Raw genomic sequence first — 12500 nt, 5'->3', positions numbered from 1 at the left:
ACACAGCCACTGCAGAGACAAATACAAATGTAAGTAATGGACAAGGACTCCAGCACTTGATAAAACCTTAAAGAACAGCAACTCACCAAGCTAATGAATATAAGAAGAAGCTGAATAATATCAGTGTAGGCCACAGAGTAGAGACCTCCCAGCAGAGTGTAGATGATGACCACTGCAGCAGAGATCCAGATACACAGAGTGTAGGGCAAATCCAGAACCACACTCATGGTGCCTCCTGTTCAACACCTTGGATCAGTGGAGTTCTACTTATATACACACTGTACAAGTATCACTGACTCATATTCCTTCACATACATTTATTTTAAACTGACATTTAAACACACACATATGAGGAGAGGTTAAAGTGCTTCTGTATATTCTTACTTACCTAAACAAATCAGTATTAATGCTTGACACAGTATATCAAGAGAGATTGAGGCCAGACTCAGTCCAGCTGTCAGAACTGGTCCATACTTGATGTGGAAAGGGTCCATCATGGTGACCAGTTCATTTCTCTTAGTGGTTTAGCAAACACCAGGCCACCTTGATTTAATGAGGGGAAAAACAAACTAATGATAATATCAAGAAATCACAATAATAATGATTCAACTCAAGTTGAATTGATGAAGTAAAATTCACAACTTCAACTTACTGTCAGGACCAGGCTCTCCACCTCTTGTCTTCCCTTCCCCCACTGTGCTCCTCCCACAGATGGCTCAACCTGCAGCTGGGAGGGGCCTCCTGTGGGAGACCTTCACAGCTGAGACTCATCTCATCAATTCCACCTCCACTCCATAAAGCCTCAGCTCATTCACCCTGTCTTTGCCAGATCGTCCGTTCACCAGTGTGATTATGCTGCACACCTTCCTGGTTTGTCTCCTACCACTGAGTTCTGCCTGCCTGCCTAACGTTTTGGACTTCCCAAATAAACCTTTTTTCTGCCGTGTTCCTGGTCTGCACTCTTTTTGGGTCTGCTTAAAAGAAGGATCTTAACACTTACATAGAATAAAAGATAAGCTGTATGCAGTTCAGATCTCAGCTGTTTATGATAAAGTTTCTGGTTCAAAGCCCCAAATACATTTCTTTATCATCAAGGTTTGATGAGATTATTGCAGAAGATAATTCATAGATAAAATCAACAGCTGCAGCGCCCCCATGTGGCTGATGATGTAGAAAAGTATTCCCACTGAGACAAAGGTTTAAATGTTCAACTGAAGAGTTTCCTGCCACAATAAAACACAAACCTTCTTGTCTTCACTTGAAAGCCGGAGTCACCGGTCAGAACAGAGACGTCATGTGGAGGAAACATCCATCAGCTGCAGAGCTTCACTGGGCAAAGACCAGCTGACCACTGCAGACATGAGCAACTGGCTGAGGAGACACTGGTGGACCAGAAGGAAACCAGCTCCCACTCAGACAGGAAGTCACACTGAGGACACGTAAGGTGAGGGATTTCAAAATAAAACAGGACATATCGACAGAGTCCAGCTGGGATTTCAAAGTTTAATAAAGATAAAAGAAAGAACATATCAAATTATGTATTTGAATTATAATCTGTTACATTTCATCACATTTCAAAACAAAAAGCTAAACTGTCTGCAGACGAGTGTTTTCATCAAACAGAGAATTACGAGCCATGGAAATAATCACACATAACCACAGACTGTATATGGAACATAACCACAGACTGTATATGGAGCATAACCACAGACTGTATATGGAACATAACCACAGACTGTATATGGAACATAACCACAGACTGTATATGGAGCATAACACACAGACTGTATATGGAACATAACCACAGACTGTATATGGAACATAACCACAGACTGTATATGGAACATAACCACAGACTGTATATGGAACATAACACACAGACTGTATATGGAACATAACCACACACTGTATATGGAACATAACACACAGACTGTATATGAAACATAACCACAGACTGTATATGGAACATAACCACAGACTGTATATGGAACATAATCACAGACTGTATATGGATCATAACACACAGACTGTATATGGAACATAACCACAGACTGTATATGGAACATAACCACAGACTGTATATGGATCATAACCACAGACTGTATATGGAACATAACACACAGACTGTATATGGAACATAACACACAGACTGTATATGGAACATAACCACACACTGTATATGGAACATAACCACAGACTGTATATGGAACATAACCACAGACTGTATATGGAACATAACCACAGACTGTATATGGAACATAACCACAGACTGTATATGGAACATAACCACAGACTGTATATGGATCATAACAACAGACTGTATATGAAACATAACCACAGACTGTATATGGAACATAACCACAGACTGTATATGGAACATAACCACAGACTGTATATGGAACATAACACACAGACTGTATATGAAACATAACACACAGACTGTATATGAAACATAACACACAGATTGACGATGTCCTTTCTGACATCGTCCTCCATTGAGTCCTTGGTGAATAATAACAAAGACATATTTATATATATATATATACGTATGAATGGAAAACATCACAGGTTGTATTCAAACTTTTTTTGCATGACTGCGGCAAAAATATACAGAATAAACTTTTTTTAGGGGCCAATGCAGATACTGATATCAAGGAGCAAAAAACATCACTTGTGTATACAATTGCCAATAAAACTTAAGTAAAAAAATAATTCATAAGGAAATAAAGATAAATTGAAAGAAAACACAAATACGACAGAATATATAGAACTGGAATTAAGAAAAAAACAATTTCAATGTAAAATATAATCATAATGCACATTATTTATCCTGTAAAATAAACCTTTTCATATCGGAGCATATCTTAAAAGGCCCATATCAGCAAATTGAAATATTGAACGTAAACACAAAAGCAAATATCACAACATTTCTTTTTTCATTTATACTGAAATTCAATCCAGATCAAGTCGTTCTTTCCAATGAGCTGTTTTAAAACTGGTGAGTCTAACATGTGAAGGTGTTTAAGGATGAATGTTGATTTTCATGCTCTTGTTTTCTGGAGGATGCACCATTCATAGTCCTCCTGAAACAAAGAGACAATAACTATAAATTACTAAAGTATTTTACAAGAAGTATTTAATAATGATATGATGGAGTTTCAGTTGAGGTTTATTTCAGATGCACATGAGCCAGTAGCTGAACAGCCAGTTGTTAATATTTGTACCTGAAGCTGAATGTGGATTTTCATTAACGTAGTCAGACGTCTCCTCTGGATCACCTCGGGTTCCTGTGAAGATCAGACAGAACCGACTTGAGAAGGTGGAGAACCACTGTTTGATTCATGTAGTTGATCTCGTTGCCACTCTAATATCTCTATCACAACCAGCTTCACCAGCTTCAGCTGCTCCACACGTGGTCCAATGCAAATGAACGTCAGCTTGTTGTTCAAACATTATGTGGACGCAGCAAAACCGATCCCTGGTTCAGTTTGATCCGGGTCAGACTACATTCTGGTGCTTTGGTCTGGATCCGGGTCTGAGGAACCTTTCCACCTGTAACTCTGCTTCAGACTCAACTGAAGAGTCCAAATGTCTGTCTTTGCACCATGTGACTAAAATGAGATGTTGGAAAACCACACGTGTGTATTGATGTCATGACTTCGTGTTGGACATTTCTGTCCTCATCTGCCCGTCCACCTGAAACCAGAAGGTTTTTCATTGAGGACTTCTCAGCAGGAGACACATTTTATACTGTACCTTCCTCCGTGTCTCCTCTGATTGATTCATAGATGCAGTCGTCACCTACGAGTCAATAAAAAATCAAATCAACATGAAATGTAATTGAAACTTTGTGACTAGGTTCTTCTGAAAAGCATCAAGTTAGAAATATCTGTGAAGGCATTCAGGAGGAGAAGGACGGCTGACCGTGGAGAAGAGACGAGTACACTGGCAGCTGGACTTCATCGTAGTGGACAGTTGGGTCTGAGCTCTGATTGGTTCTCAGAGACTGGCTGAGCCTGAATCAGTCAAACAATCACAAGTGAATGAAACAGAAAAAGTAAAGTATTGATGTTTTGTTGAAGATGAATCAAGAGAGAGTGGAACCAACCTGTCACAACACAGATCTGTGGAAAAGACAATAATGATCACGTTACATGATTTTATTTTTCAACCTCTGCTCCATGACTATCGTGACAATAGTTTGAATAAGTTTGATTTAAATGAAATGAACCAGAGCAGCTCTCACTCTTTGAATTCCTGCACCAACACAACAGCAGCAGCGAGAGGAGGAGAATCAGTGTGAAGCCTCCAACCAGCCCAACGACCAGCGGCACAGGAGACGCAGAGGGAGGTGCTGCAGGAGTCACTGATCAGACGAGGAGCAGTGAGGAGCAAAGAAAGATCCATGACGAGGAGAAACATAGAACCAACACTTCAGACATTTTGATTTGAAAAAAAACAACTGTGTGAATAAGGTTTGTTCTTGAAGAAATATTTTAATATGTGCAAAAAAAGTTTCCAGCTTTAAAAATAAGTGAAAAAGTTTCATCAGTGCATCGAGCTGGTGAACCTGGTGTTTAGAAACCGTCTCAGTGAAAATACTGAGTAGAAAAGTTGTTAATCTACTTCTCAACCTGGAGACTCCTTTTCTACCTCATGTTGATCACACTCACATGTTACTGACATCCAACTCTCTGGTGAGAAGACTCCTGAACGTTCACACTTGTAGAAACCTTCATCTGACTTTGACACAGCTGAGATTTCCAGTTTCCCTCTGACATCACTTTGGAGGAGTTCATCATTTTTGTAGAAAGAGAAACTGGAATCGAGTTTTCTTCTGAACCATGAGCAGCTGAGAGTAACAGACTGTCCCCCAGTCACAGGACGGACAGGGCTCTCCAGGATAACACGACCTCGAACTGTAAACAATTAAAAAACCATCAACAATGTGAACAACCTGATAATTCAGCTCGTATATAAACAGCTTGAGTCTAAATATTAGATGTTAAAGTGGAGCCAAAGTCATTCAATGCACTTCTTGTCACATTCTGCTCCTCACGTCCATGAGCTGTACATTGTGTGTGCGCTGGACAAACATCTGGTTTCAATACACAGCCCTGGATTCAAGAGCAGGACATCTGAGCTCAAGCAGGGGAGAGTTGAGTGTGAGCGCAGGGTTTAGAGTGAGAGCTTCACTAAATCTGAATGGGACATCAATAAGTCCTGCTCTCCAACCAAAACAGTTTGGAATGAGTTTGATTTAAATGAAATGAACCAGAGCAGCTCTCTCTCTTTGAATTCCTGCACCAACACAACAGCAGCAGCTGGAGGAGGAGAATCAGTGTGAAGCCTCCAACCAGCCCAAGGACCAGCGGCACAGGAGACGCAGAGGGAGGTGCTGCAGGAGTCACTGATCAGACGAGGAGCAGTGAGGAGCAAAGAAAGATCCATGACGAGGAGAAACATAGAACCAACACTTCAGACATTTTGATTTGAAAAAAAACAAGTGTCTGAATAAGTTTTGTTCTTGAAGAAATAGTTTAATATATTTGCAAAAAAAGTTTGTATTTGTAGAAATACTTTGATCTCTGTGTAAAAAAAGTTTCCAGCTGTAAATATATGTGAATTTCTTTTGTAAGTGTATTGATCAAGTGGACCTGGTGTTTAGAAACCGTCTCAGTGAAAATACTGAGTAGAAAAGTTGTTAATCTACTTCTCAACCTGGAGACTCCTTTTCTACCTCATGTTGATCACACTCACATGTTACTGACATCCAACTCTCTGGTGAGAAGACTCCTGAACGTTCACACTTGTAGAAACCTTCATCTGACTTTGACACAGCTGAGATTTCCAGTTTCCTTCTGACATCACTTTGGAGGAGTTCATCATTTTTGTAGAAAGAGATGTTGGAATCGAAGTTTGTTCTTCTGAACCATGAGCAGCTGAGAGTAACGGACTGTCCCCCAGTCACAGGACGGACAGGGCTCTCCAGGATAACACGACCTGAATCTGTAAACAATTAAAAAACCATCAACAATGTGAACAACCTGATAATTCAGCTCGTATATAAACAGCTTGAGTCTAAATATTAGATGTTAAAGTGGAGCCAAAGTCATTCAATGCACTTCTTGTCACATTCTGCTCCTCACGTCCATGAGCTGTACGTTGTGTGTGCGCTGGACAAACATCTGGTTTCAATACACAGCCCTGGATTCAAGAGCAGGACATCTGAGCTCAAGCAGGGGAGAGTTGAGTGTGAGCGCAGGGTTTAGAGTGAGAGCTTCACTAAATCTGAATGTGACATCAATAAGTCCTGCTCTCCAACCAAAAGACCTCCCTCTTGAGTGCAGAGAGGGAAACAGCCTCCGGGTGGCGCTGTGGGCTGTGGCGTCCACACAGTCACGTGATGTCTGCTTGTTTAACGCAGACAGACACACTCTCACAGCTGATTCTGGTTGTTGAACGTGTGGTTGTGTAAATAAAGAGGGTGAATTTCATCCAGAGATCATGTTTGATGTGATGCACCTTGGTACATGTGGGGGGTGCAGCTCCTGAAGGAGCAGTGAAGGGAGGCAGTGCTCCCCACTTTCAGTTACTGTACCTTTAAATCACATTATGGGATGTTGGAAACATGAACAGTGTGAATAGATTCAATGAAAAAGTACAACCTGCAGTGATGTTGACTGCGTTGCTGATCTCTGATCCAGATCCACACCAGTAAACTCCAGGAAAAAGATCTTCCAAGTTCCATGTGAAGCTTGTGATTGTCTCCTGAGACTCGCACTCTGACAATTCTACTCTGTCTCCAGTTAACACCCACAATCTCAGTTCATCAGAGTTTCCCTCGCAGGTCAGACGGATGCTTTCATAGATGAAGTGCTGCACTGAGTCCGGACTCACTGTGAGAGACACTGACGAATAGGAATCTGAAAAACGTGACATGAAGTGTGAAACAGAAACTTATGGTTTAAATATGTTGAGCATTAAAGACGTGAAGTCATCAGCAGAGACTCCATCTCAGTCACATCTTGTTTTGGGAATCAGGTCATAATATTACCAGAATAACTTTGTAATGTTTCCAGATTAAAGGAGTCATTTTAGGCTTTGAGTCATTTTACAGAGGAAACGTCAGAAGGACGACATCGTTTGTTGACATCACAGTGACATCACAGTGACATCATGATGATGTCAGTCCGAGCATATGATCATAAATAATATCAACTTCAGGTCAGTCCTATAGGATGAACACAAAGAATAATTTCATGTGACATTATATTTTGGGGAATGATTCTCTGATCATAATAAACTTCAGATTGTCTCTCTAACCCTGTATCTGTCTTGACCTTTGACCTTTGACCTATGACCTCTAAAAGTGAGTCACCTGGAGGAACCAGCCAAAGTAAAGTTTCCCAAGTAACTGACCGACTGAAGGGACAACATCTGCTTCAAGAGAAAGAAACAAACTCACCTACAGGCCACACCCACTCTGTGTTACTGTACTTAGTGTAAAACACGGGGTCTCCTCTTCCAGCTCGACATGAATAACCTGCTGACTCCGTCAGGCCTTGGATGATGAAGGAGTTTTGTTCAGTTCCTCCGTCGCTTCCTGGGAGCAGCTCATAACTGAACTTAGGAGTGTGAAAATCACTCCACGTGTATCGAGATGACCAGGGACACATGGGGACTGGATCCAAACTAATGGGGTCAGCTCTGTACCAGTAGAACCTCCATCCTGCAGTGGGATGTGGAACCCCCCCACAGGTGAGAGTCCCTGAGGCTCCAGGAGTCAGCCATGATGGAGACACAGTGAGGACAGGTGGTGGTGCATCCGCTGAAACAGAACATCGTCACAACAGAAACACGTCTTCATGTTTGTCTACAGATGTTCATTTTGGAACCAATGACATTTCTGGATGCTTCACATTCAGCCATCGACATGACTGCCCCCAAAAGTGAAGCCAAACTATAACACCGCCCCCTGGTGGCTGCCTGCAGTACATGTCAACCATGGTTTCTTTCATTTCAGTTTGTTCACGTGTTCATGTTTCTGATCAGTTTGGTTTTAATAAGTTATTTGATGCTATAAAAAACAGTGACACATCCTGATTGACAGCTGACTCTGACTCGTGATTGGTTGAGCACATGTATGGGCGGGGCCTCGATACCCCAGCTTCACACCTCCATCATGATTTCACAGACTCTGGCTCTAAATGACCTGAAAAGTGAAAGATGGCTGGTATCTGGGATACTTTGGCTTCTCTTTTGTACATGTGCATATAACACATATAAACTTTGTAATATTTAAAGTTAAACACCTATACTTTAATACTAAAAATGACTTGACTCACCGTCAGACAACGTGAGTGGAGCACTCCATCCTGTTGAGTTCTGCCGTGCACCTTTCAGTCGGCCCTGACACCAGTAGCTGCCGCTCAGATCTGACCCCAGACTGATCCTGAACTCCTTTGTGTTGGGGGGTGCATGTGAGCTGGTTGCTGTCCATTCATACTCCCACTCAGAGTCTCCTCCCTGGATCTCACACCACAGGGTAAAGGCTTCTCCTCTGTATCTGCTCGGCCAGTTGGGTTGAAGAGTCACAGCAGCTGTGTTGTGGACTGTTCATATTCACCAGTAAAGACAGAATAACAGCTTGTATCAGCATCAACCTTTACGTCATCTCAACAAACATCATGGACGCAGAATGGATTCTCTCCTCACTCACCGATTCCATGAATCCAGACTGGGTGACTGTACTGGGTGTAGTAAACTGGATCTCCTCTTCCTCCTCTGCACCAGTACAGTCCTTCACGTGAGGCACTAGCACTTTGTCCACGTGACTTGAAGTCCTCATCCGTCAGGGGCTCCGAGGTTTTCTCACCTCTGAACCAGTAATACTTCCATCCAGGTGATGCTGGGCCCACGGAGCAGGTCAGGAGCACACTGCCCCCTACTGGAAAGGCTCTGTGGTCAGCACTCAGGTGAGCCGCTGGTCTTTCTGTTAATGTTAAAAACACTTTAGTCCATTTCATGTGAGTTGAATGAAATGAGTAGAACATTTATCTCCTTCAGTCTTCTGCAGTCGTACAAACTAAAACAGCAGTAAAAGCAGAAGCACAGAATGGTTTGGTCCAGATTATACCACCTGTTTGCCACATCAGAGCCACAAGTTAGCCACAGCCGTACCGTACATCAACCAAAGCTGCCAGACGTGGCCCCGATTCGTTTGGATCTATTTGGACCATATTCACCACATGGACCACTTTAGGTTAGATTCCAGATCACACTTTGCCTAGAGCACCACATGTTTACCATGAAGACCCAGGTGGGTTCTGGGATGGTTGGACCACATTAGCTCTTTAACAAGTGGACGAGTTTAGGCTCAGATCCATTCTGTCCACAGGAAAGCTAGAGGAGCAGCAGCACTGAAGTGGACCACATCCATCTGGTCTAAAGGTGCTGAGCATCCACCGTATATAAAGATGGACCACATCACAGCTCCACAACAGTGAGCTCGCCCCCTGGTGGCTGACTGTATGTTCTGTATGTTCAAGTTTTGAGTTGAACTGAATTAGTTTTTGACGTTATAAAAACCTGGTGAAACATGGTGACTGACAGCTGAGGCTGACTCACGATTGGTCGAGTATCGTCAGGACCTTGGTCCCAGATCGTTTGTCTCCAGGATGTTTTGACTTGGATTCTGAACAGCACTTGTTTCCTCCCAGATGAGAATAACATCTAAACATCGGTGAACCTCATCTTACTCGCCAATAGGCTGATCGCAACAACCAGATAAATATCGGTAAGATGTTCAGCTTTTGAATCGGTGCATCCCTCGTTACTTTTTAGTTGTATTCTATTTCTTATCAGCGCATATGAATATAAACTGAAGGAGACATTTGCCAGTTTCTCAAAACTCCGTCTTTCTCACCAGAAACTGTTAATGTGACGTCATCGCTCCACTCGGTCGTGGAATTCAAGTTCTTCTTGTCTTTAGCCAAACACCTGTAGCTTCCACTGTCGGACGAGGACGCATTGACAATCCTGTGTTCATTGTGTGTTGGAGCCGTAGTTGAGTTGGGATTGGTCCATTCATACTCCCACTCAGTCTGTTCATCTGTGTGATTGGTCCATTCATACTCCCACTCAGTCTGTTCATCTGCAGGGACCTCACACCGGACAGTGATCCTCTCACCACTGAAGACCAGAGACCAGTCAGGTTGCAGGACCACAGAGGCCTTGTGGGAAACTGATCACAAATAGAAACAGAGAACAGAAGAAAGTAGAAGCTCAGTACAGCTCCTCCCTCCACCAAACTGTACAGATACCAGTCCTCTCATCTCTTCATCAGGGAAAGAATCAAACAAGAATCGCACAATCTTAAAGAAAAACACTTTGCATCTTCTTAACCTTAAAACAGCAGCTTCCAGGTTAATGTAATGATTCTCTGTCTTAATAAGGAGAAAGTTTCCTCCTTCTCTCCCTGAGCGTCTGTTCTCTGTGACTCTGCTGAGTGGGTTCCATCTCCTGAGAGAAGAACTGACTGAGAGTCACTGACACAACCAGCTGAAGAGTGAAGCTGAACTGAGATCAGTTCAGCTTCACTCTGAAGTTATTGAAAAATATCACGTGTGGCTGCAGAGGGCGCTGTTGCTCAGTTAAAGTTACATCATGTTAAAGAAAGTCTGGATGTTTGGATTCCATCTAAATTTCATTGGTTCTGTCTCAAGTTTTGTTGAAATCCATCCGGTAGTTTTTGTGTAATCCTGCTGACAAACAAATAAAGAAAGAAACGTCCAGGGACAGAATATAACCTCCACAGGAGGTAACTAGTGTTTGGATTTCTAAACGGACTCTTACCTCTGTTCTCTATTGAGACTCGGTTGCTGTCCTCTGTGAGGAAGCTTGTGTCTCCTCTCCGTCCTCTGCAGCTGTAGATGCCTTCCTCTGAGATGCTGAGTTCATCATCTGTTTCATTATATCTTAGGATCTGAGCTGCAGAGGAGGCTGAGGTTCTTCTGAACCAGTCGTATCTCCACTCAGCTGCGTTCTCCACAGAGCAGGTCAGTGCTACGCTTCCCTTTCCTGTGATGGTTGTGTTATCAGCAGTCAGCCTGGGTCTGGGTTTATCGGCTTTCAAAGTGTGTGAGAGAAAATGAAAGACAAATTAAATGAGACAAAAAGATTAAAGCGTATGAAGCAGAGTTTCCCTCAGTAGAGGACAAAGTTCTGATCGTAGAATATGAGACAAAAAGGTCTAATGATGAATCTCCACATGTAAAAGGTTCATTGATCCCCACATAGCTCAATGCTTCAGGCCCAGATGTGGCCCACACTGTCACTCTGGCATCCAGCCCACACACCTCATGGAGTGATGGCACTGGGGCAGTCCACTGCTGTTCACCAGAGCCGGGCCACAGATGAGCCGAAGCAATACCACGTGTCAACCACAAGGGCCGAAGGTGGCCCCCATGTGTTAGTGCTGTTTGAGCCATGTTCTCCAGTCATGGACCACTTGAGGTCCACATCCAGATCACACTTTGCCTACAGCACCTGATGTGTGCCAGAAAGACCCAGGTTGGTTTTAAGGTATCTGGGCCACATTAGCTGGTTTACATGTGGACCAGTTCAGGTCCACACCAAGATGCTTTCTGGGGATTGGGCAGAAATAAGTATAGTAGTTTTTACTGGTCCTGCTAAGAACAACCAATAGAAAGAGGTGAAGACGTCCTCGTGGAGGTTGTGAAAGATGATTGGACGTACGTGTTACTCTCAGCTGGAAGGCCTCACTCCACTCTGTTGAGGAATACCAGTCCGCTCTGGCCTTACACCAGTACTCTCCACTGTGGAAAACAGAGGCAGGGCCCAGCCTGTATTCACTGTGTGTGGGAGCTGTGTTTGGACCAGTGACTGGTTGGTGGGAGCTTGTTGTCCTCCATTCATATTCCCACTGGGTGTCTCCTCCTCCCTGGATCTCACACCGGACAGAGATCGTCTCACCGCTGAATATCTGAGTCCAGTTGTGTTGCAGCACGACAAAGCTTCTGTTGGACACTGAACATTCAACACAAATGTAAAACCAACAGAGAGAACTGGTTAATATTGCTGCTGACTGGTTCTGTTTCATCGTAGCCAGTCATGAAAGCCTGCTACTCACAGGTTCTGTCGATGTGATGCACGTGACTCTTCTCTGAGAAGAAATCTGAGTGAGTCCTTCTTCCCCTGCACCAGTAGCTGCCTCCCTGTGAGATGCTCAGAGAGTTGTGCTCAGGATTTGTTGCGATGGCGGTTTCCTCAGCGTCTGGGGAACGTGTGAACCAGTCGTAGCTCCAACCAGCAGACTCCTCCACAGAACAGGTCAGAGTCAGAGAGCCGCCCACTGGGATGGACGTCCTGGATGCTCTCACTGTGGCTCTGGGTCTGTGTGCTGCTCGGAAAGAATATTCACATCTTTAATTAGGATCCTTCATATTACTTTATGAAACTCAGTTCATGTAGTGAAG

At 43.4% G+C, this 12500-nt stretch overlaps 1 protein-coding gene and 1 long non-coding RNA gene across 2 annotated transcripts in view; both read right to left on the bottom strand.

Annotated features, from left to right (window-relative positions):
• Positions 1-537, bottom strand: part of LOC128453067 (uncharacterized) — a 608-nt gene extending 71 nt beyond the window's left edge. The window contains exons 1-3 of the long non-coding RNA XR_008341467.1: positions 389-537; positions 87-235; positions 1-9 (exon numbers count right to left, since the gene is read on the bottom strand). The exon at positions 1-9 is cut by the window's left edge and continues 71 nt beyond it. This is a non-coding gene — a long non-coding RNA (uncharacterized LOC128453067). The remainder of the gene's footprint in view (positions 10-86; positions 236-388) is intronic.
• Positions 538-1483: 946 nt separating this feature from the next.
• The window catches only part of LOC128453144 (basement membrane-specific heparan sulfate proteoglycan core protein-like), a 14833-nt gene continuing 3816 nt past the window's right edge, over positions 1484-12500 (bottom strand). The window contains exons 4-20 of the mRNA XM_053435857.1: positions 12155-12424; positions 11761-12051; positions 10858-11130; positions 9929-10246; positions 8723-8995; positions 8349-8615; positions 7469-7831; positions 6669-6926; positions 5761-6009; positions 5228-5410; positions 4674-4919; positions 4247-4366; positions 4109-4124; positions 3925-4016; positions 3757-3801; positions 3225-3287; positions 1484-3083 (exon numbers count right to left, since the gene is read on the bottom strand). Coding sequence (XP_053291832.1) covers positions 3073-3083; positions 3225-3287; positions 3757-3801; positions 3925-4016; positions 4109-4124; positions 4247-4366; positions 4674-4919; positions 5228-5410; positions 5761-6009; positions 6669-6926; positions 7469-7831; positions 8349-8615; positions 8723-8995; positions 9929-10246; positions 10858-11130; positions 11761-12051; positions 12155-12424 — 3338 coding nt within the window. The 3' untranslated portion in view covers positions 1484-3072. The remainder of the gene's footprint in view (positions 3084-3224; positions 3288-3756; positions 3802-3924; positions 4017-4108; positions 4125-4246; positions 4367-4673; positions 4920-5227; positions 5411-5760; positions 6010-6668; positions 6927-7468; positions 7832-8348; positions 8616-8722; positions 8996-9928; positions 10247-10857; positions 11131-11760; positions 12052-12154; positions 12425-12500) is intronic.

Source organism: Pleuronectes platessa, chromosome 12 (assembly GCF_947347685.1).
Source record: "Pleuronectes platessa chromosome 12, fPlePla1.1, whole genome shotgun sequence".
Taxonomy (NCBI): Eukaryota; Metazoa; Chordata; class Actinopteri; order Pleuronectiformes; family Pleuronectidae; genus Pleuronectes; species Pleuronectes platessa.
This window is presented reverse-complemented; position numbering and strand designations above follow the sequence as displayed.